Source organism: Carassius gibelio, chromosome B18 (genome assembly GCF_023724105.1).
Source record: "Carassius gibelio isolate Cgi1373 ecotype wild population from Czech Republic chromosome B18, carGib1.2-hapl.c, whole genome shotgun sequence".
NCBI classification, from domain to species: Eukaryota; Metazoa; Chordata; class Actinopteri; order Cypriniformes; family Cyprinidae; genus Carassius; species Carassius gibelio.
Window position 1 is genome coordinate 9,193,148 of NC_068413.1, and position 24,423 is coordinate 9,217,570.

The window sequence follows — 24,423 nt, forward strand, 5'->3', positions numbered from 1 at the left end:
TTAACAAGAATGGGCGTGACAAAAGGACGCCTTGCGTTGTAACCCTCGTGACGTATATTAGGCGCGCAGAAATCAAATAGCTTTGAATCCTGTATGTTCTTAATTCAAACGGATACAATTTGGTAATTTAATATATATTTTGTTTTAAAACGAGGGGAATGGGATCAAAAATAGTTTCGGACGCCAATGCGTTTGTTAAATTTCTGAAGTGAGTTATTGTAACTTTCTTTTTTATTACGATTGACTGAACTTGAATAACTGGCATATATCATGTTTTTGTTATCTGCAATTCATATGTTTATCTTTTTTTTTTTTTTTCTTGCTTGTTTTAGGTCGTGTCAAGATGAAAATAAAGAGAACTGCACGTATATGGTAAAACTAAAATGTGTGCAGATGAATAGAAAAGATGTTCATTCTTGCGTATGGAAAAGTTGAACAAGTCATTTGTTTATTTATTTATTCATTTATTTCAGGATGATATTTCAATTCTACTGGTGGAGAGGGAAGAACTTTTGCATGACATACTCGGTGGAAATCAGCCTATCTTTGTCTGTGAGAAAGAAGTAAGTCAGTTTATGGTGGTCTCATATACATAGAATGAGTATGTGCTATTCTTATTTACCCTAACCATTACAAAACATGTGAACATATTTAATGAAAAGCAACCAAAGTGTGAACCAGAAGCTGCGGAAACTACAGCTGACACCAGTGTTGTTGAAGAAACTCTTTTTAAAGTGGAGCAAGATCTAGGGCCTCAGCCTCTCTCTGTCATGAAAGCAAGGTGAAAGGAGTTGCTTGTTTCAATATAGTACAATTGAATGATTCTTTCCCCCCTCACAAAAGCTGAGCACTATGATAAATAATTATTTTCACTCCCTTTCATTTTCTAGGCAGCTAATGTCTTGGTACACCATGGCTCAAAACCCCAACATGCCCCAGGTGGAAGCCCCAGGGACTCTACACCCTCTATGGGTCCGTTGTGACAAATTGGACCCATGTGCCACTGCCTGGCTTGGAGTAGAAACTGTCTATAGTGGGAACAAAACCAGTGGTGTCAAACTGTATACAGTCACCTGCAAAGGTAGTTGCGCTTATTTGTTACTCATGGATTATTCAAAGGGATTAGTACCCATAAAGAGAGACAAAACCTTTCCCAATGTTCTGCAGGTCCAACAGGAGATGAAACCTCTTTCACCACAGTGGATGAGCTTAAACAAGAGCATGAGAAAAGACACCATGCTTCTACAGTAATATTTTTTTTGTCATTTAGCTTCTGTAGGTTTCTTACTGTTAGGTGTCTGTTAAGAGTATTATGATTTTTATTGTTACTTTTTTTCAGGTGGCGACAAAAGGCTATGCACAGTACAACCTGTTTTGCTCCTTAAAAGAGGAGAGCATGATGTTTGAGTCCCAGAGCAGTGTAATAGCGAGTCTTACATGGAATAATGTGGAGAAAGTATTGGAGTGTCCTCCGTTGTCTTCTAAAGCATCTCTGGTCAGCATCAGTTGCCTTTGATTCAGTCCAAGTTTTGATCATACTGCCTCTTGAGGTTCTGTAGCTTTTTTTTCCCTATTAACAGAATATCAAAGTTGCAGTTGGAGACATGAGGAGTCCATTGTATCAGACCTATAAAGAGATGGAGTTCCTTCTGGTAAGCGTTGGAAAAAAATGGTGTTTCCTATACAGTGTAATTTAAATGTTATTTATATACTATTTTGTTTTTTTTTTGTTTTTAGATTTTCAGGTGTCAAAAAGGGTTTTTGTATTTTTTATTTTATTTGCTTTTGTAATTTGTTTTAAAACCTGTATGTTTAACTTTTAGTTATTAGTAGTCATGTTAACTGTTGTCATTTTTGTATTTCAATTAAATGTATGTAATTTTAACTTTTAATTTTAAGTTTAAATTTATATTTTGTTGTTTCAGCTTTTTTTTTTTATTAATGAAAAGTATTTAAAATAACTTAGTTAACAATAACATTTTTCTGTAATCATTAATAAAAAAATAACTTGCTATCAAAACACTTGACTTATTCTAGATAGACATGTTTATCAATGTGTATATATGTATTATATTGTTAATATGTAATTATAATAATTTTCATGCCATCAGCATTTATTGTTTTTGTTTTAAAACATTTAACTAGGCTTTAGCAGAAGGTTTGAGAACAGGAGAAACTGAATGGTTGGAACCAATAGAGACTCAGTCTGCAGTGGACCTGACCAGAGCACTCATTGAAGGTATTGCAGCTTTGCTGATTAATTTGTGTACTGTATGTTCTGTATACATAACAAGAATCCATAAATAATTATAAATGGTGCTGATGATCAGTCCTTTTAAGTATAGCGTCTGTAATTTTTAGGGAGAGCATTTGCTAGTTAATGAAGCAATTTTTCTCCCTTGTTTTAGAGCTTGAGAATATTGGACAAGGAGCACCAGGACACACTGGCAAAGCATCCGAGGTCAATTGATAATATAATATTAACAGCACATTTCTTTATTTACTTTTATTATATATTGTCAGGTAAATTCTCATTTTGTGTTTCCACTAAAGAAAGATTCATACAGATTTGGAATGAATGAATGAGTAAACGATAGAAATTTTATTTAATTTATGTTTGAACTATACACTTGATCTTTTAAAACAGAAACAAAAAGCTAAGACAGATGCTTTATCAGCCTTCAGCTCAATGGTGATTGAGAGAGGAGACCTGGACTTTACAGAACAACTGTGGGAGAAGATGAGGAAGAGTAAATGTTACCTTTGGGAATTTTCACGAAATACAGCAAAACATCTTTTTTATTTTTTTTTCATCTAATTTATTTATTGTTTTTCTCTCATAGGTGTAACTTCATATCAAGACGTAACAGAATGTCTGAGAATTGTTGTCAAAGCAGTGAAACTTGGTAAAATCAAACCATGGGTATGTGCAGCTTCATTAAATGCACTAAAGAACATGATCTAAGATTTTTAACCTTTTTCTTCACCATAATTGTTTAAAAAGTATCTAATGAGGGTATTGTTTTTCTTAGATCCACAAAGACAGCAATAGCACTCTCAGTAAGCTGATCCTGCAGTCGTACCAGCAGCAGATAGACGCCATGCCTCTCACTGGACTCACACCTGCCAATATGTTGCTAGAGCTCGGCCTGGACAAGATCAGGAAAGACTTCATCAACTACCTTGTTGGTACATGCATTTTCAAATTTCAAATCTAGCTGTTTTTTTGGTTTACAGTTCACTCCATCTCTTAATTACCTATAGAAATGTTAGTTTTTAGATGCACTTTGAGAAGCAGATTGAAGACTTAATTCTGATGTTATTTTTTTTTAGGAAAGGAACTTACAACTCTCAACTATTTGGTAGAAAACTACTTTTTACTTAATTTTTTATGATTTGGATAAATACTAGCATGTACTGGGGTTGTTTATACATTTTATTTGTGATTTCTAGAGATATTACTTGGACACAGAGGTGGACCTGCAGGAGCAGGTGATAAGAGTGAGGAAACTGCACCATCTGCTGGAGATCCTGGGCACCTGCAGCACTTTCCTCAGTCTTCCTCATGATCGCCTCTTCCTTTTCACTCAGTGAGCTTCCTGCCCTTTCCGGGAATTATATATTAGTCAAATGGTGATTCATAATGTAGAGAAATAATATATCGTACCATTTGTTTCACAAGAAATTATTATTTATGATTTGGAGAAAGTATTTTTCTGACATTCAGAGAGCACTGAAGATCCCTTGATTGCATTGGGGATGGTGCATAGCAAGATAATTAAACAGATGTAAAATTTAACTACTGAAATTAGTTTTTTCATGTTTCTTACCATGATATTTGATTTCAGGTCCTGTTTGCAATACTACAAAACTTCCAATTATGATGAGGACCATGTCTTCCAGCTGCAAATTAAACCTGCGCTCATTAGCTATTTTTATGAGAAGTGAGTATTTTTATGGGCTGTCATATTCTCTGTAGAATTGTTCCAGATGATGTAAGATTTTATAAACAGAATAATGATATTTGTAAGTATGAATTAATATTTGTTTGTTATTCTCTCAGGGAGCAACCTTTCTCCTGGGCCATGGAGGTGTCCAGTGGACAGGGGTCAAAGGAAGTCAAGACTGCACTTTATCTCAGCGACAAGCCTCTAGTAGACCACATCAGTTTTGACTTAGGTGAAGTCACTAGCTGTTTTTTTTTTTTTGTATTATGTTGTTGAGTTCATTTAAAAATGTCATATTTGTTTCAATGATCTGGTCACACACATGCAGATGTACCCCTAGATGAGTCTGTGAATGGAGAAAATGAGAAGATGTTTTACTACAGGACCATGGTGAGCTGTAGTCTCATCAGCTTCACTTAACGACGGTAAGACTCCATATCAAAGAAATTAACTCATTTCAAATGTCAAATACCATATTTATTATTTTTGTATGCAATGGTTTTAATTTGTTTATGCACAATATTGTTCAGGAGTCTGGGGTCATTATTATAATTATTTGGTCAGGATCACCGGTTCTACATTTATTTGATTGATACAGTCAAAAACAGTATTATGAAACTGTGCTGCTTAATATTTATGTTAATTTTTTGATTAACAGAGAGTTCAAAAGAAAAGCATTTATATGAAATCAAAATCTTTGTAGCATTTTAGATTTTTATTATCACTTTTGATCCATTTAATGTATCCTTGCTGAATAAAAATATTAATTTCTTAAAAAAAAAAAAAAATCATACAGACCCCAAACTTATGAGCTGTATTGTTTATGCAACCACTTCAGTTTGCAGAAGTTTAAGCTTCAACAGGGTTTAAGACAACTAATTTAGTCCACATAGAGATAAGTAATTTCCAAAAGCAGTTGACTATTTGCCTATATCATTTAAATTCAGCATAGTGTCCGTAAACTCCTTAATGCAAATAGTATTAACTAAGAAACAAGAGCCAAATTCAGTTTGTTTCCTTTAAAAAAAAGAAAAGGAAAAAACAAAAAGTCAGCTAGTTTCGTTTGCGGAGTAGGAACATGAGAAAGACAGCGCTGATCAAAATGCAGAGGGTGCACACTGTGGGAACCACAACCTCGGTCACCATCTCCATGTGGCTGGTTAAAGGATCTGGAATATATATAAAAAACATGTTTATCAGACCAAACATAATTGAATAGCCCAGTTTCACACTGCTTTTGCGTAACAGAGCACTCAAAGGGTTAATATAGTTCTCTTCAAGCTATTGTGTTTATGTGATGGCTTACCATGAATAAGTCTTAGAATATTGGCAGCCGTATTCCGCTGTTCCTCTAATGAAGAGAGAGAAATAATCTTAAAATAGGAGTAAGACACATTAACCCTTTGAGGGCCACTGTGTAAGATCACAATAAAGCAGCACAGTCAACTGGGTTATAAGCAAAAGGGCAGCATCATCAAGCATCCTTTTAGATTTATACTTATATTGGGTGTTTAACTGAAGATTATGCAGCACATACAGTATTTCAGTTCAGTTAATCAAAATAGTATTAAGAGTATTAGCAAAGGCAACATTTTTAGTTTCTGATTAAAAAGATTTCCATATCTTGATAATCAGATGATTATTTGTTGATAATCAAACTTCAGTAAAGCAAGCTCTCCTCAAAGCGGCAGACAGTTCATCAAGTTTATGTTGACTGAATTCCTGGTCACCAGTCCATAAGCAGTATGTCATTGTGATTTATGAAACTGCTCCAGATTAAACCTTGACAACATAGTATGTCATTCACTATTATACTATTATAGTGTGCAACAGTCAAGTTTATACAAGTAAAAAAACTTCCATTTATAAAAAAAAAGAAAAAGAAATCAGTGATATGATGATGTTATATTATTTTGTTGAAGCTATCAACCCACATCATTTTCTTTAAACTAATCCTTTCTGGTGAAAAAAAAAACAAGATTCTGCAAAACTCCAATCAGAGAATTGAAAAAAAGCGCAGCATGTAAAATTTTATATTTTACATTTTATATTTATATTTTTTTATATATTTTTTTTTTTTAATGCCTTTTTGTCTTTTTGCAGAATGTTCAAGTACTTTTTTTGTTTCTAATCAAGTTTGTAATGTTATGAGTTGCATTTTTGCCGATTGGTTTGGTTCATAGCCTATATCTCTTTTTAAAATGAAAGAAAGGAAAATGAATGGGGAACATAACTTTCAGAACCAAGGCCATGAAAAGTGGGTGTGCACTTTTGCACTCTATTATAGCTTGCCCTAATGAAATAAGGCTTTGCCGTGTATTGACACTTTTATCAAAGGTGCTCCAATAGCTGATCTGGTTAATTCTTTATGGTGACATTTAATTAAGAATATATGTACTGTGGAGCCATTATAACCTCATTCACTGAAGCTTGTAGAATATGGCCCCTGAAGACTTTAAGACATTTCAGCTTCCCAAGTACAGAGACGACCAGAACTGGAGTTGCTTAATGTTCTTTTTTTCCAACTACACCCACACAATCATTGTGAGGTTTTTAAAGATTTTGTGAGAAGTTTTCAGGCTGAAAAGTAAAGATCAAGTTACTTCTATATGTACCCTAGTGTCTAAACTTCATTATCCACTGGCCAAACCTTTGGCATTTCTACATGATCTTTCTTTTCCTTGGATTTGCTTCTAGCTGGAGGGGCAAACATAGAAAAATCCTGTTTGAGGATAAGGCTCAGTCTCTGTTGCAGACCTCCCCAAAAGTCTTTGTCAATCCATATTCTCATGGCAAGCATACCGAGTCCCTATGGATACTAATGGCTAAGTAGAAACCTAGTCAAACCACAAATGAGGTTAGCATAATAAAACAGTGGAGATCCAGATGAAGACAAGGAATGTTCTCATGTACTGTTCAAGAGGAATTTGTTCCTATTGAATGTGTTCTTAATTAAAGGCTACATGATTTCTTTTAGTCTATGATCAACAAATGGAATGTTTCCTTGTTTGCCCCGCTTCTTCAACTAAGTTTGAATCAATGATCCACTGACCTGCAGCCAGGAGCTGATTGCTGGTGGAGCAAGTCTCTGTAGCCTTCGTTTTCCAGTTCTCAACCTGCCAATGATGATGATGATGATGATGATGATTCGGAGCATACAGTCATTGTCTCATTCATTCATACTGTTCTCTTTCAGGTAGATGCTTGCACAGATGGGCACTGGTTTCAAGATTCTGTTCTGTAAACTGTCTTTTTATATTGTATTTTAACTTGACTGTTTAATTCAGTTAATTACACCACCTTTAATACATAGTTGATATAAACATTTACGTATAAAATGGTCTATATGGTTTTGTATAATTGAAAATAAACATTTGTAACATGTTCAAGGCAACTGCAGTTTGTTCAATATAAGAAAACAGAAAAATCATTAGAAAATACCATTTAGATTGTAATTACATCCTAATCTTGGCGGTTCTCCAAGATGGTTTTGTTGGTAGATAACCAAATGAGTTTGTTGGCGTATTCACCCTAAACCGCTGTTTAATTGGAAATGCTTGACTCCACAAACATTTTTATTTCTCTAAATAGCATGTTTCAATACCAAAACAGATGCTCTAATCCAAATAGTACTAAAAGACAGCTGTCAAACAGTCTGGAGCAGAATAAATTAATTCAAAATGTTAATCAGCAAGTAAACACCACTTTCCTTAAAAATGGCTTTTATTATTTAACTATGAGTGTGTGTTATGTGATTTGGTTTCCTCCATATATATATATATATATATATATATATATATACGTGTGTGTGTGTGCTTATTTATGGTCTAGTTAGTCATTGCTATATATATAAAACTGACATTTTATATTAGAACATAAAAGATAAGAAGAAAATGTTACTTTTATATATCTTGACTAGGTAATTATGTCTTTCATTCCTTCTTTTTTTTAAGTAAATCATAATGTAATCTTATTTCGACAAAAGAGATACCTCTCTCTGATTGGGAAATCCATTAGACTTAATGATGCGTTTGTAGAACTGAACAGAGGCCTTGGGGTAGCGAGGCTTATTTTTGCTCCTGAAGTCCACATAGTACAGGCCGAACCTCTCTGAATAGCCTTCATCCCACTCAAACTTGTCCAGAAGGGACCAAGCGGTGTAGCCCTTTACATTCACTCCATCCCTGATAGCTGCAGGTTAAAAACAAATACAGTATAATTGTACACTTTTTTTTCCATACAACTAAAGTTAATGAGGTCCAATATTGTTTTGTACCCCACTGACTTCCATCATATGGACAAAAACAGTTTAAACATTCTTCAAAAGATCCTCAGAAGGAGGCTGGTTACCTTTGAGCATCTCGTTGATGTAACCCTTGTAATACTGTATCCTCCAGTTGTCACACAGTTCTGTGCACATCATCTTCTCCGAGACCCCATTCTCCGTGATAAAGATCATGGGGTTCCCATATTGAGTCTTTAGAAAATCAGAGAGCACAAATCAAAAGTTGTCAATTCATGACATGACACTGTCACAGAGACATTATATTATTAACCAACATCAAAGATTCAGCATGAGGAAATGATGTGAAACGGTGCCCTATAAACAATGACAGCCTTTGTGCACCTTTATAAAGTTGAGCAGACGGCGGAAGCCCCAAGGGACTGAGTAGAGCCACTCTGAACCAGGATCAGGCCAACGTGGGTCGACCAGCTCTGCTACATCCCGGTCGGAGAAGTAGGTGGAGCCACGGTTGAAAGGATAGTTCTTTTGGGTTATGTAGCGTGTGGTGAAGTGTCCCACACCTAGGAAATCAGAGGTGCCTTTGATGTAACTCTTCTCCTGAGAAGAAAAGGTGGGAAGGCGAGACGTTCCCAAACCCTGCTGCGCACTTTTCCTCCCTTGGATACAAAATTGTTATTAATATGCCAGATTGCGACATTCTTAACCTCACATATTCAACATCTCCTTAGCAACAGTACCTATGAAATCCTTCATCACTTGAGGATAATCTCCATGAAAGATGGGTGTAGCAAACCAGCCTAGGTAAAACTGTACATATCTCTCTGCAGCCTCAATGTCCTTCTGGTTAGTGATGTCCACAGGCTCTCCCCAGTCCCCGGACAGTGAAATACCCACCATACCTAGAGAAGAAAGTAGCCAGAGGGTTCAGAGGGTGTGATTTTTAATAAACTTACAGATACTGGTTAGCTCATACCTCTTTGTTTGTTTCGCCACTGAGTATCGTAAGTGTGCCAAACCTTAGCATGTGCCTGTCAGTAAACCAACACAAACAGTACAGTATTGTACAACGCCTCCCTTCTCATATACTATGGTACAATATCACATCAAGGAAGTTAAGTGTTACCTTAATGATGTGGTGAGCTGCTCTGTAGGCCCCAGTGCCCCTGAGCTTCAGTCCTGGAGCATGTTCTCCAGTTTCATATCCTTCCACTGCCACTGACTGACAGACAGTGAGCATTAATAAGCTCATCCTTTACATATATCTTTAATTTGCTGTTATTAGATGAATAGAGTGAGCGTACCCATGGGTTATTAAAAGTTATCCAGTATTTGACACGGTCCCCATAGCGTTCAAAGCAAAGATTGGCAAAGTCGTTGAAATAATTAATCATACTGATGTTCTGCCATCCACCATATTTCTCCTGCAAAACCTGTCCAAATGAACAGACAAAATGATGAATGATAAAACCTTCCTAAAAAGGTTACAGACTGATCCATTATTTCTGCAGTCAATACAGTGGATGCATGAAATTCATTAAATGTGGATTCGCCTTTTTTACTTGTCAAATCTTGACAGATATTGTTGAAAAATAATGTTGAGAGGGTTGAGTGAATGTAAAATGAATCGAATTGGCTCTTTTTGGTTAGAAAATGAAGTAGGCTGTGAGGGACAGTTGATCTGTTCGTTATCTGAAGGTGCTGCCCCTTTAGCAAAACTATGACTTTATGTGGGCAAGAAAGCAGTTAAAGATAAGGATGTATGAGATATAAACATATATAAAGCAATGTACATACACAAATCACATTCTACCAAAGCAACTTATTAACGAATAAAGGAATTATCCGAAGGTACACGGACTTAAAACACATCCAACTTAAAACCGTTGCTAAATTTACGCGGGGAATTGTTCCGCTCTCACGTGAAACTCTCGATGGATTTTTGGATTTCACTATAGCAGCATTTCGTCGAGCAGCAGTTAAGTATGAATCACAATATCACGACTATTTTTAACACACGTTTTCCACAGTTTTTGTTTTATTTCTGTAGTAATTTCATTACACAACGTTGCGTTATCTGAACGGGCAAAAAGTCAAAAGCATTAAAGCCCATTAGTCTGCTGCCTCACAGCTTTGTTTTAGTTCGAATAAAATATGCTATTTAAGATTATTAATCAAAACGTCCCAGAGAAGTTAACTAAATAAGAATATAATATTTTAAATAGCGCTACTAGTAGGCCTATTGGATATATTTAGGAATACACACCTGTGGCAGGTCCCAATGATAAAGGGTCACAATAGGAGTGATATTGTGTTCAAGCAGCTCATCAATAAGAGCACTGTAGTACTTCACACCTTTCTCATTCACATGGTCAGCTGCAAATACACAAAATTGGAAGTCAAATATTTTGGAAATATATAAAATTCCTACCTAAAGTTAGCAGTATGGATACTTACACCTGATTCCAGTTGGCATGATCCTAGGCCAGGAGATGGAAAACCGATAATGATTCAGATTCATCTCTTTTATCAATGAAATGTCATCCTATATGAGAAAATGAAGCAAAAATGTTGTTGCATTTCAGCTGGGGTATTACATATTCAATGTCATAGCAAAAACCAGCATGGTCACCTTGAATTTGTAGTATCCCTCACAAGAAGAGTCTCCAGTATCATTCAAGAACGTCTTCCCCTTCTTATGAGTGAACACATCCCAGATGCTCAGTCCTTTCCCATCTTTGTCCCAGGCTCCTTCTGTTTGATAGGCTGAACTGCCGGCGCCCCACGAAAATCCTGACAAATGAAGTGAAATGGTCTTAAAAATTATTTTACGTTAAGTATTATTTGTCAGTTAACGTATTTCATTTTCATTATCAATATGCATGCAGATCAGTTCATTTCCCAAAGTTTACAATATCTGAGAAAGGAATCCATTTAGTAACGGTGGCATTATACCATTTGGAAAAGTGCCATAATAGAAGGAGTCGTGGTTGTTCGCTGACCAGTCGAAGTCCTCAGCCGCAGACAGACACAACACCAGCACAAGCACATGACAGGCTCGTCCAACACGGTGTGACAGCATCATATTCCAGATCTCAGCTCCAGCTCAGTGACTCTCATCAGTACCACGCTCTCCTGATTTGAAAGTTAGTTACCTTTTCACTAGACACCATTCATCGTTGTTACTAAACACAATGCAGTTTGCCCAGTAATAAATGACCAAAACCTTTTCCCAACATCTAGAAAATTGCATTTTCACACTCATTTTCATACTCTTGATTTGAACATACCTTTCTCAGAACTTGCATTGATTCCAGAAGGAACTGCCTTTAAAATCGATGAAAACTATCCCACACCTTGATATCACATCCAGTTTGGAAGTTTGAAGGTTGCCATACAGAGTCTGTTACTGTTCTGCTTGGGTGGCAAAACACTGTGCTGTACTAAAGGTGGTCCCATGACCCCACTGTAGACCCAAAAGCCTCCCTATTGAGGGTCAATGGACTGTGATCACATTTTGCAACGGTGGACAGATCTCCCACAAACAAGGGTTTCACTCTGTAAGCAAAGTTAATGTTGGAGAGGCTGATACGCTTGTATTTACTACAACAATGACAAGTGGGATAAACTGACCCGAATATTATACAACAGGTTTCAGGTCTTACTCTGACTTCTACGTTATTGAGACTGCGTAATCCACTTACTCCACAATTAATGGAGGAAATAAAAAATATTCATTACAAATGTAAAAAACTTGTATGTATCCAAAAACCTTTCTTTCTATATGAAATAGTATAATTAACAAAAAATGTACAGATAAAAATATTGAAAAAAATTTTTTTTGTGAAAATTGTACAATGCAAGTGTAATTTATTGTTAAAGTTTAATAAAACAAATGTAAAAAAGTGATTATCTACAAGCATGCTTTCTTTATAAAATAATAGGAATAAAATAGCATTAAATAAAGAATTATGAATAAAAAAGATTTAACTTTTAAAATAGATTTTGCATTATATATGAGAATATATATATAAATTATTTCTAAAATCTGTTTTGCACTCAGAATATATAAATATTAAATATTCTTAAAGTTATTACAGTACTATATATATATACTGTTGTTGCATCATTTTTCTCCAGACCCTGCTCTTTTTGTGAAGTGTATATTGTTAAAATGTAACCTTGCTTTCTATATAAAAAACTAAAATGTTAAATATTAGCATTTATTTTGCACAGTAAAAAGGATGTACATACTTATTTCTAAAACATTCTATTTAGCACTTTAAGCACATATAAATGTTAAGCATTCAGTTATAAGAATATAAATTAATCTATCATGGCTTCATTTGTCTCCAGATGTGCCCTACTTTTTGTGAAGGTGAAGTACACTGTTAACAGCTTTTTGGAGAATACTGAATATGTAATGTTTTTACTGCATTGCAGGTTTATGCAGCTGTGGTTGGGAGGAGGCAGAAGTCTGCCGTCACAGAAACTGTAATTTATTATATTAATAATACTGGCCAAAAGAGGAAATGCATCTGTCATCATACTCGCCTTTATTAGCATGTACCTAGCTGTGTATTAAATTTGTCATTCACACATCATACACTTACAACAAGGCAACACCAAAACACCTAACTAAACGACCTGCATCGCTCTGTTAAAGAAACAGTGCTAAGTTGAAGTGTTTTAAAATGCAATTACGCTGAGCACCTTCTTTAAAATCGGTCTCTAAGAAAACATAGGAACTCTCTGTACATCAACAATCCTGAACATGAAGTACAAAAAAAGTTAGAATACTGGCTCAGCTAGAACAATTGTCATGCCCATGCATACACAACCTAGTCCACACACTCACTCCAAATAGAAAAAGTACCTCTGCAATTACCTCACAACATGAACATACATAATACTTATCATCAGCTTCATAATCATAATGCATTCAATTTGAAAGCAATACAATACAATATTAAATAAAGCCTATATAGTACAGCATAAACTCGGTGAACACCATGAAACAGAACTGGTGCAATCTTTAATTTATATGCATTTAAAAAAATACATAAAGTGCAGGCTTGGCCAACAGCACAGTAATAGGAGGAGTTGTATTTGTGCTACACATTCTTTTGGAGGATTTTAAAGATGGGTGAACCAACGGTTTATCTAAAGCAACACCAATCTAAGACAGAGAGACTGATGTAGTCTCTATCAGCATGCCAAATGTGCAGACTACACACCCAAACACAGGAGTAAATGATAACACCGTCATTGCAGGCACAGTCAGTAGTCATCTTCATCTTCCTCATCTTCTAGCACCATATCAAGGTCTCCATCTGCATCTGCATCATCATCCTCGTCATCGTCCTCTTCCTCCTCCTCTTCTTCTTCCATGTCATAGTCTGTTTGAGCACCCAATACTAATTTGGTCTGGTTGATCTCAGTCTCATCATCTAGGTTGACTTCCACCTGCGCACAACAAATATGTGCATCATAATTTGTCAAGAGAAACATCTTAGTTGTCTTCACTTAAACTGTTTTCAAAAGAATAGCTTTAATAATTCTGAAGAAAGTCTCTTATGCTCACCCAGGCTTCATTTATTTAATTGAAAATACAGTAAAAACAGTAATATTGTGAAAAATTGTCGTCATTATTCCTTTCTTCAGTGTCACATGATCCTAATATGCTGATTTGGTGCTCTAGAAACTTAATAATTTGGAAAATAGCTTAATATCTTTGCGGAAACCATGATACATTTTTTTAAGGATTCCTTTATGAATAGAAGTTCAAAAAAGATTGAAATTTATATATTTTTCTAACATTATGTCTTTAATATCCCTTTAGATCAATTGTCTCCTTATTTCTTTCAAAAAAACTTTTGAATGGTTAGTGTAATCTGAAAACTTTATCAAAATGTAATCTCTTGTTGTTCTAACCTGACTGTGTCATGTGACCAATAAAAATGCAGCTAGTTTAAAAGGATTGACCACAAATGTGAATTTATGATGCTTTTTTACATTATGGAGTTTTGCAGTATAAATAACCATTTGTTGTATGAAAGGTAAACTTAGAAATTCTGCATAGTGTTTCATGAAAAAATGTTCCACAAAAAAATAATAGTTTCATAGAAAATAGGAGCACAAAATATTCTTATACTTACCCTCACTTTTATTATTATAAAATATGATTAAGAGTACTACTCCTTTAATTTAAATCACCAGTTCCAAAAAATGGTGAGTTTATTTACCTCAGGGGCAGGGGCTTCATTTGGGCTTTCTTCAGACTGGGCATTTATCATTGACCTCAGGGTCCCTTCCTCAAACTGATGAACATAAACAAATACAGAGAGCAGTTTTATGCACAGAGACCACAATGACATTTTTTTTTTTTTTGCACGACTGTTATTACCTTAAGTCTGTTGAGCTGATCTTGCAGCATGACTTTTATTTTCAGAAGAGTCTCCTCTTCCTTCTTGAGCTCCTGAAGGCGACTCAGCATAGTGGACGAGTGTTTCTACAGCATTACTGCACACAAAACACAGGAAAATCTCTTTAGTTTGATCTGTTACAGAACACGAGCTCAGAATTAAGAAGCAAACATTTATTGCTTTTCATGAACCACAATTTACATTTAAACAATGTTGAAATTAACTGTACAGCCAGTAAGATGGAATTTGTGATCGTGCTTGCTGTTTGGTTCAGGTGGACATCATGTTCCTGATCTCCTGTGCTTTAGAGGCTGCTGTTGCTTTTCTTGGGAATTACGCTCGCATTCCATTAGTTATCGAGTTTTATTCAGACCTTTAATAGACATGTAAATAACGCATCTTCTAAACTGTTATTTTACTGACATTTTCTAATGTGAAACCGTGTCGGAACACATCTTACAATAATGTACCATGTAGACTCAGCTCATTTAGCAAACATGCTAGCGGAAATAAAAACAGTTAAAAGCAATTGATCTCGTTAAGCGTTATTTCTTTTTTAGCCTCATAAACTAAACGACTTGACTTACTTTATCAATTCAACACGCACTGAGGAAAGTGCATGGTTTCGATTAAACTGTTCATTTATTTTCTTCTCAACTCCTCAGTTCTAGCATTCTAAAGAACATGTCACGCGCACTTCAGCACGCATGCGCATAAAGCACATTAAAAAAAGTGCTGCAGGTCTGATCTGTCCAGTCAATCCCTTCTTCTATATTATTTAATATAAAATACACTACAAGACGATACAACTCTACATAATATATATATATATATATATATATATATATATATATATATATATATATATATATATATATATATATATATATATATATATATATATATATATTAGATTTTATTTTGCATCGTTAAAATAGCACGGTAAAAATGATAATGTCAGGACATCTTTTATAATAATGTTGGCTTAAGAAATCTAATATACTATTCTTAGATTTAAAATTATTGTCATTAACTTGTTATTTATTTTATTATATATATATATATATATATATATATAGAGAGAGAGAGAGAGAGAGAGAGAGAGAGAGAGAGATTTTATTCTATTTTGTATTTGTTTGTTTATTTAGATTATCTATGCTTATTTGTCCATTAAGCTATTTGGATGTATTTTTAAATTCTGAATATTATACTTAATTTTATGGTATAATTTGTTTATATTTATAGTTTTTTTAAAACAACAAATAAGCACACAATAATGTCACCACATTTTCATTTTTGGCTTTTTAAACAAAGAAAATGTATTATTATTATTATTATTATTATTATTATTATTATTATTAATAATAAGTTTAAAATTTATAGTTATAATAATTATAAAGATTTTACAGTATATTTAGTTTTCAAATATATTTATTTTTATTTTGGTCTAAATATTAATAATACTTTTATTTGTAATGTTTATTAATATTATTCTTCTGTGATACCATTTAATATATATTATATTCATATTTTCATATCTTTAAAATTGTTGATATTTAGTTTTTTTTTTTTTTTTTACCATAAGCATATCAAGCACCCGCACTATACAGTATTATGACATACTGCACGGAAAGCAGTAGCGACGCCATGTGGAAAAACATAGGAAGTGCATGACCATAAAAAAGAGAATGTTAGGAGACACATCAGTCTATGGAATTTTATTCATGCTATTTATAATTATGCTTTTTATGTATAGATATACCCCGATCTGTAGAGCTAGAGAGAGAGAGTGAGCGAGAGAGAGCAAAAGTTCAAAGTTTCCATCTGTCCCCCAATTACCTGCCGTGCTGTACTGTCCTCACCAGCATATGGTGATGTTTGAACTGGCAGGCACCGGCGGCGCCAGGGGGGGTCTTGGGGGGTCTCAAGACCCTGCCAAAAAATGCCTTGACCCCCCATTTGACCACCCAGCCTCTTCCTGATTAAAAAATATATATATTCGGGATAAAGATCCAAAAATGTTTCTCTTCAAACTACGCAGAACAATAATAAATAATAATTATTTCGACATTTATTCATACACTGAACCGAGAACCGTCTCTGTCGGACGCGTCCGATTCGAGAACCGATGAGCTGATAACTGCGCATGCGTGATTCAGCGCGAAGCAGACTGACACAGAGCGCATCTGAACCGAACTGATTCTTTTGGTGATTGATTCTGAACTGATTCTTTGCTAATGTTATAAGCGCGGGTAAACCAAAGGCTTGAATGAAGGGCAATCATCGCCAATGACGGCATTACATCGAGCGCAAAAGAACCGGTGAACCATTTTTTTTTCAGCTGGTTTATTTGATCGAATTGTCCGAAAGAACCGGTTCACTTGAGCACCTGCTCCTTTGCCCCTTAAGTGCCCTTTTGTCAAAGCAAAATTTCCTCAATTTTTTTTTGTAATAACATAAACTTTTGTGAATGCCTGCCCACGCCCAATCATAATATTAGTACAATTTATTAATAATAATTTAGCCGTAAATAAAATGACCAACATGATGACCATTCACCTGACTACGACCTCATCCAACCGGGAAGATTCCTCATGCTGCACGCGCATTTTTTAATTGCTAGAGGATATTTTCAACATCGTGGCAGCTGGTAAGTGGTGTTTCATTCTCAGCGAAGTGATTTTGGTGTTTATTTACTTATTATTATTTTACAAGAACGATGTGATGTGAGAACATGCAGATACGTTGTTTATATTGCTGTGTGTAGCCTGTAGTGTAGAAGTAACAGTAGCGTGCTGTTTGAGGGAGAAAAGTTTCACAGGCATCGAGGGGTCTGGTCTTTTTTATGTTATTTGAATAAACTTTTATTATATTACAGTACTTATTTATTTTTAACACGTAAAAATAATTATCACAACACTGGTAAGGCTTATTCAGATTTTCTCATTCTCTGAATTATCATTATAAAAATAAAAACAATTCAGAAATGAATTAAAATATAATTATATTTTAAATGTGATGCAAATATTTTTTCTACAAAAGCAACAGTGTTTACGACAGCAAGACCACTTTAGCCTGTAAACTCAATAATATCTATCTGGAAATAAATGTAAAAATATCAATGTCAATAAAAATGCATAATATATCTGACATGAAAGTGCAGTGTGAAGGATATGAATAACAAATGTAGCCTGTCATTTGTTTACATTGCAAAGGTGTTTTTGTTGTTTAGTAGCAGAAATATGCAGTTATTAGCCATGTCCACTGTATTTTTTGTTGGTTTTCATGAGACCCCCCTTGAAAAGACCAGGACCCCCCATTGCCCCCCCAATCAAAATTGTCTGGAGCCGCCACTGCTGGCAGGTGTCAACTTTATAGCACCAGGAAGCCTAATTCATTGCAAATGTAATGCATGTTTCGAGTCTAGCACACAAAACACACACCCTGCTTCTCAGATGATTTGCACAACATTAAACTTCTGAGCTGATATTATCATATCATTGTGTGCATTTGTCAGTGTCTATGGTGCCATTAGAGGGCATTGTTCTTTTATTCAACTGCCTGATCTAATAAAACCTTCAGTGTCAGCTTGAAAGCAATGGAGGCTCAGAAGGGCATCCAAGAGTATTTCTCAAGAACATTATTTATTATGACTGTTTTATGCATCACATACTAAACACATTGTGCACTGTCCTAATGTATGTTTTGTATTAGATGACTGCCATTAATTACAATACATAAAAGGAAGACTTTTGTGATATACACCCAAGCTCAAAGCCTCTAGTCGACCTTTTTGGGGTATTAAAGCTGCTTGCAGGTACCACATCAACACATCAACCTGTTCAGAAGACATGTACAAATTTTGCACATTGCGTAAACAATACCCAAAGTTAAAAAATAAATAATAAATACTAATGATAATTTAAAGTTAACTCAAATAAATCACAGATGTGGGGTACATCTAAAAGCACTCTTAATCAGACTCTCAAAATGTTAGGAGAGCCCATTAGTTTCTTTTATAGGATTCTTTCACTAAACCCATCCAGATGTTTACAACAGCATGTGAGCACCACTAGACAGAGTAGAGAACAAGTGACTGTCTAAAAGATATACCTGTGTGATTAATGCATAAATAATGCTAAAATAGTCATATTATGATTATATCATGATATCCAAAGCTTTTGTTCAACCTAACCGCTCTTGATTGAAGAGTTTGTTATCGCAACCATGACCTGAAGATACCTGCAGAAATTCAGCAGCACAGTGCCACCTTGTGGTCTGGAAATATGAACATTTGCTCTGTTTGCTTATAACTTCCGAGATTATAAATTATGCAAAAATTGTCACATTTCGATTTGAATTATTATTAGGGATTTAAGATTATATATATGTGTGTGTGTGTTTTATATTAATTTAATAATTATAATAATATATTAAATTAATTATTATTTTATTAATATTAATATAATAATAATAATAATAATAATAATAATAATAATAATAATAAAAATTTAACCCATCCAGATACACTGAAATACAGCACCACTGGGCATTGTGTAGAGAACCTGTGTTTTTTGCATAAATAATGCTAAAATTGTCATATTTTGATTTATTATTAGTATTAGGGATTTAAGAAGATGCTTATTTATAATATTAATATCATTTTTATTATAATTTAACCCATCCAGATGTGTACACTGATACATAGCACTACTAGACACTGTGTAGGAAACCTCTGTGTTTCATGCATAAATCATGCTTAAATTGTCATATTATGATTTTGTAAAATTATTTTATTATTATTATTTGTTTTCCCCTATTTGTATTATTTTTATTAATATATTTATTGTATTATTTAAACCCATCCAGCTGTGAACACTGATGCACGTGAATATTTTTTTAAAAATATTTTTTGTTTATTAAAAATAATTATCTATTTTATGCACATCTTTGTGTATAATGAGTTTTGCACTTTTACTAAAGACTGGCAATACACCATTAACACCATTTTGAGAAAGTAAGGCTTCTTTAATTTCAACAGTTTTCTCATTACATCATTATGTATAACATGATATATATGTGTATATTACATTATTTCCGAGAAGGTGCTTGCGTGAAGCTCATTCGTGCAAAACTCTGCTCCTGATTCTTATCATCTCCTCAATCGTTGCTTTCAATCTCCATATACTATCTCACGTGAGGATGGCACCAGCAGACATGTTGTGGCATGGCATGTTCAGATAGACTTCTTTCTAGCCAGTGAAAGCCAAGGCAGTGGCTGTGGCAGAGAGGCAACCTGGCATCCGCAGGTGGGGTCACTGGGTTCAGTGAGTGCACGGCATTTGGATGGTGGTCACTGGAGACATCTAAGGCTCTGATAACACAAACCTGGCAAACTTCACCCACCTCTAATGTCACATCTCCTCTTCTCCTGGCCAGACCTCCAAAGAGGGCTTAGCACTTGCGTGCTGTATGCATGTGTGGATGCCAGACTGCGCAGAAGGATGTAACTGGAGTACTCCGTCAGCACAGGGGGAGCCCATAGTGCTGCTGCCTGCCTCTTTTGGGGTCAGAGGGGAAATGGTGCAGGGCTTACACAGCTGCAAGTTCCAAGAACAGACATGGGAGAGACTCATGGAGTGAGTGGGTGATTCTCACGGAACATGGTCAGAAAAAAATATTTCACTGTAAAATCAAAAGAAATAAATTAATATGTTATGTAATTACTATTTAATAACATTATTTATTTTCATACACATTTATTTAAATATTTTAAATGTACAATAACATGTGATAATTACATAATAAGTACACAATAACAAAATAATATAGTTATATGTATGTATATATATTAAAAATAAATGTGAAGTACAATAAAATTATAATTACATTTGAGCCTTAATTTTTTAATGATATTGAATTGATATAAAACATAAAAAGCTAAATAGAAATATTTAATTATAATAATCTAAAATAAAAGAAATAGAAATATTTTTTTGCTTAAAATCTAAAGCCTATTTTAAAATAAAAAATATATTGAATTTAAAAAGTTGAAATAAAAGTAGACATAAAATAATATACAATAATACAAATATATATATAATGTTTCGTGTGTAGCAACTATGCAAAAAATGTTATGATTTAAAAATATATTTCTTGTATTTTGAATTGTTACGTTATACGTATATATATATATATATATATATATATATATATATATATATATATATATATATATATATATATATATATATATATAATTAAACAGTTTCACAAATAATTGTGACAACAATAATTGTGGGTAAATGTGGAATAGAAAAAGTACAACATCAAGATAAAAGATTGCACGGATGAAAAGTGTAGATAAAACATGCTTTACTGTCCTCAAAATAATTTCTAATGTAAAGTTTCATAATTTGTGTGTGTGTATATATATATATATATATATATATAAATAATGAGATGAAATATAATACGTAACGCAGACATTTTATGACAGGCTTTGTGAAATATTCAGGATATTCTCATGGTGGGCTTAACTTTGGACTCTGGTTCAGACGACTAATGTGTTGCATATACCAATCTGCGCCCCGCAGAGCTCCCAGTTGCCTACTCCCTGTCATCACAGGGGCCGGGTTGCTGCTGGCCTGCATTTTCTAACAGTGAGACCTTTCCTCGAGCTGGCTGGATGAGTGCTGTGGGGGCTGCTTCAAGCCCAGCTCCGCTCTGTTTGAAGGTGCTGTATGGCTGAGGAATGTGGAGCTGGGCGTGCTGTTTGAGGGGCCTCACAAAAGGGAAAGGGGGGAAAGGGAGTCAGATTGTGCCAGCGGGATTGACCTTTGGACAGTCAAGTCAGGAAGTTGTGACTCAATTTCATGAAGCAACAGTGATGGAGGGCTCAAAAAAAGCAATGAAATAAGAAATATATACATTGCAAGATAAGCTGATAATGTATTCATGAAAGAGAAGGAATGGAGTGGGAGTGGTGAAGAAAAAAATGCATTTTTGAGTATCCCAAGCTCCAACAGCTTAACATGGGAGTAAAATTCTTGTTATTGTTTTTTATATCAAACTGGTCACAGTGTCAAACTATGTGGTCACTCGACAAAATTAATATTCTCTATCTGCATTCTCATTAAAATGATGTTTATTTGTAAGGAAAAGAACCCACAATATGTACAATGCAGTTATGCAAAATCTGACCGATCATAGCCACAGCACTTTTTTTTCACAATATCTATTCTATAAATGAAAATGCACTAACAAACAAAACCATAATGTCCAGGATGTTACCCCTTGAGCCCATAATGGTGGAAGGAGTCCTGTGCTCCAAGGAAAAGGAAAACTGTGTGTGGGGAGACTTCAGACTCTTTGTTTTCAAAGCTCCGTCTCAACCTTCACCTTTCCCATCCGTTCACTCTTCCTTCTACACATATCGCCTCATGTGCATTCAGACACGCACACATTAGAAGCCGTATATGCTTCTGCACGTATACAACTACGTGAATGCAATTGTCCTAAAAAAACTCCATATACTGAGCGCTGGTCTAAACAGGAGCCTTCATTTGCTATGAACCACAAAGTAGGACTTGTTTTTTTTATGGTTTTACTTTCAAGGTGTGGCCTTGCGTTCCCTCTGCAGATCTTTTTATAACATAAAATGTATAACAGAATTTTTTTTTCTTTTTTTTTTTTTTTAAATGCCAAATATGAGAACCAAACAAATAATGTATACATTTTGCCATGTGAAATAACGTAGAATTCAGTAAATTTAGACTACAATGGTAGTGCTGTAAGTTTGTGATTCACCAAGAGAATCATTCCTTGTCTGTTTTTTGATTTACATAGAATAAAAGGACTCACAAGAGAAATTCCATTCAGAACCAGACAGCATTGCATGCTGTTGTGTATTTTTGATTCAAATCATTCGCACAGGAATCACATGCACAACTCTTAAAAACAATTTTCTTGGACATTGACCTATTCTGGTTGCATTATGTTTGGGATTCACTAAGAACTGGCTGATAATAATCTTTTGCACAAGAATAACTCTTACTACAGTGGTCAAGATGCATGTTTTTGATTCACTAACAACCATCTCACAAAGACAGTTTGCTGGGAATTGCACTACACTGGTTGTGCTGTAAATTTGAGATTTACTAAGAACCACCAGCTTATAAGAATAATTTGTTTAGGAAACTGAATATACATGTAGTGTACGTTTTGCACTGGAGATTCATTAGTGATGTTCCCAATCTTAAAATGTGGTAGTTTACAATGGAATGCATGTTGGCATTATTGAGACAATAAAGGACTGATGTGACTGGATGTTGATACAAGCTTTCATACTATCATACTAAACAAACTTAGCGTGGAGGAGCGCACTAATCAAAGCAGCGCAAATGATGCATGGCCATACTCTGGCAAAACATCCATATGAACAGCGACCACAGTAAAAAGGCCAGTTGATTTAGGCTGAACTAAATGGAATGAGCTTCTTTATGTTACAGCCGAGGGAATGCCTCAGATCACGCATGCGGTTTGCGTGCATGTTTGGACTGCTGTTGATCTGATGGGGTTCTAGAGGGAGAGAGAGTCTAAGCTAGCCTCCAAAGCCAGTCACTGGAGCAGTGCTCTGTTCACAGCTGAAACCTTTAAACGAATTGGCCACCCATATGCAGCAATCCTGCTCTTGGAGGCTTATTTTTTAAGAGGAACTGGTGTGAGTGAAATCCCTAGCCCCTCTCAGACTGGCTCTGTGGCTTTTGCAATGTGGAGTTCTGGTGTGGTCAACTTACAAAGTCATCCAGGCCAATTTCCCCCTCATCTGCCTGCTTGTTTACATGTTTCAGAGCAGTTCACCTTCAGTGGCATTTCATGTTAAACAGCTTGGTCAAGTCAGAGCCATATGGCACACAAGACATAATTCTTGCTGTTTTGGTTTGTCTATGTTTTCCTTTCTTCCTTCTCTCTCACATCAATAATTCATTACAAGTCTGTTTTCTCCTTCCCCTATTCAAGTGAAGGCCTTTTAATTCCAGATAACATTCTGCATGCATCGCTGAGTGGAGTGCTGAAAGATTTTTGGAGTGAAATTTGAACTCTATTTATTCTTTTTCTTCTGAACGTCAAAGGAGAGGAAAGGAGAAATTAGGAAACTATAAAACATAAATCCACCCTGGGAAAGGATGAGAAAGGGTCTATTTAGCCAAACGCAAATGGCAGTCAAAGGTCAGGTGTTTGTCCTTTCCACATTGTTTTCTTTATAATGTACAAATGTATTGTTAAAAAAACCCACATATATTGCATCGCAATGGTAATGAGAGTTCAAACTAAATAATAATCCTTTCATCATTTACTCACCTTCATGTTGCTCCATACCTTTATGATATTCTTCCTTCCATGAAGCATAAAAGCAAATTTCCTCTAATGAGCTGTTAACTTTTTTAACCAAATCATTGAGTCAGTGATTTTTTTTTTTTAATATAGAATCAGATCATTCCAATTAGTAAAACAATCATTCAGACGTTTTTTTTTTCAGCTGGATCCAATGATTAATTTAAAAGATCTGATACAAAAGAACAATAAGTTCATGAACTCAACATTTCTAGTTTTCCCATAAGTGTGCCTATTTCTCACACAGAGCTATATACTAAGGCGTCTGAAGACTTGCAATATAACGCATAAGACATTTGGATTAAAAAAATCTTTTTTTGGGCATTTTGAAGCATGACAGATCCAGTCTTCATGAATTTTAATTATACTGAAGAAAAATTGTCAGAATATTCATCAAAAATTCAAATATATA

General features: G+C 34.8%; 3 protein-coding genes across 10 annotated transcripts; 1 reads left to right on the forward strand and 2 right to left on the reverse strand.

Moving 5' to 3' along the window:
• The first annotated feature begins 42 nt into the window (after positions 1–42).
• On the forward strand, positions 43–7,341 carry zwilch (zwilch kinetochore protein). 3 transcript variants are annotated; one of them, XM_052582150.1, is made up of 19 exons: positions 43–208; positions 333–372; positions 474–563; positions 663–781; positions 891–1,081; positions 1,168–1,247; positions 1,340–1,495; positions 1,581–1,652; positions 2,146–2,239; positions 2,409–2,461; positions 2,648–2,750; positions 2,844–2,923; positions 3,033–3,189; positions 3,334–3,362; positions 3,454–3,590; positions 3,849–3,944; positions 4,064–4,179; positions 4,276–4,372; positions 7,144–7,341. In XM_052582150.1, exons 1-18 carry the CDS (start codon positions 159–161, stop codon positions 4,365–4,367), a joined length of 1,755 nt encoding a protein of 584 aa, XP_052438110.1. In that variant the 5' UTR covers positions 43–158; the 3' UTR covers positions 4,368–4,372; positions 7,144–7,341. The 3 variants fall into 3 exon arrangements, with proteins under 3 accessions (XP_052438110.1, XP_052438111.1, XP_052438112.1); XM_052582151.1 differs by lacking the exon at positions 7,144–7,341 and adding an exon at positions 6,978–7,132; XM_052582152.1 differs by lacking the exon at positions 7,144–7,341 and adding an exon at positions 6,645–6,931.
• On the reverse strand, positions 4,971–11,683 carry lctlb (lactase-like b). Of its 3 annotated transcripts, XM_052582147.1 has the most exons (15): positions 11,481–11,683; positions 11,146–11,325; positions 10,823–10,983; positions 10,648–10,735; positions 10,457–10,566; positions 9,495–9,623; positions 9,317–9,412; positions 9,167–9,221; positions 8,931–9,092; positions 8,575–8,849; positions 8,298–8,424; positions 7,939–8,138; positions 7,000–7,063; positions 5,254–5,298; positions 4,971–5,116 (listed from the first exon to the last, which is right to left on the reverse strand). In XM_052582147.1, exons 2-15 carry the CDS (start codon positions 11,273–11,275, stop codon positions 5,001–5,003), a joined length of 1,758 nt encoding a protein of 585 aa, XP_052438107.1. In that variant the 5' UTR covers positions 11,276–11,325; positions 11,481–11,683; the 3' UTR covers positions 4,971–5,000. The 3 variants fall into 3 exon arrangements, with proteins under 3 accessions (XP_052438107.1, XP_052438108.1, XP_052438109.1); XM_052582148.1 differs by lacking the exon at positions 11,481–11,683 and having other exon boundaries at positions 11,146–11,385; XM_052582149.1 differs by lacking the exon at positions 5,254–5,298 and having other exon boundaries at positions 5,001–5,116.
• Positions 11,684–12,723: 1,040 nt separating this feature from the next.
• Positions 12,724–15,354, reverse strand: snapc5 (small nuclear RNA activating complex, polypeptide 5). Of its 4 annotated transcripts, none has more exons than XR_008158171.1 (5): positions 14,817–15,325; positions 14,597–14,712; positions 14,436–14,510; positions 13,079–13,656; positions 12,724–13,043 (listed from the first exon to the last, which is right to left on the reverse strand). XR_008158171.1 is itself a non-coding variant. In XM_052582157.1 (5 exons), the coding sequence occupies exons 3-5, from the start codon at positions 14,684–14,686 to the stop codon at positions 13,471–13,473; spliced, it is 351 nt and encodes a 116-aa protein (XP_052438117.1). In that variant the 5' UTR covers positions 14,687–14,712; positions 14,817–14,988; positions 15,203–15,347; the 3' UTR covers positions 12,724–13,470. The 4 variants fall into 4 exon arrangements, 3 of the variants coding, with proteins under 3 accessions (XP_052438117.1, XP_052438116.1, XP_052438115.1); XM_052582157.1 differs by having other exon boundaries at positions 12,724–13,656; positions 14,817–14,988; positions 15,203–15,347; XM_052582156.1 differs by having other exon boundaries at positions 12,724–13,656; positions 15,203–15,354.
• Between the last annotated feature and the right edge of the window lie 9,069 nt (positions 15,355–24,423).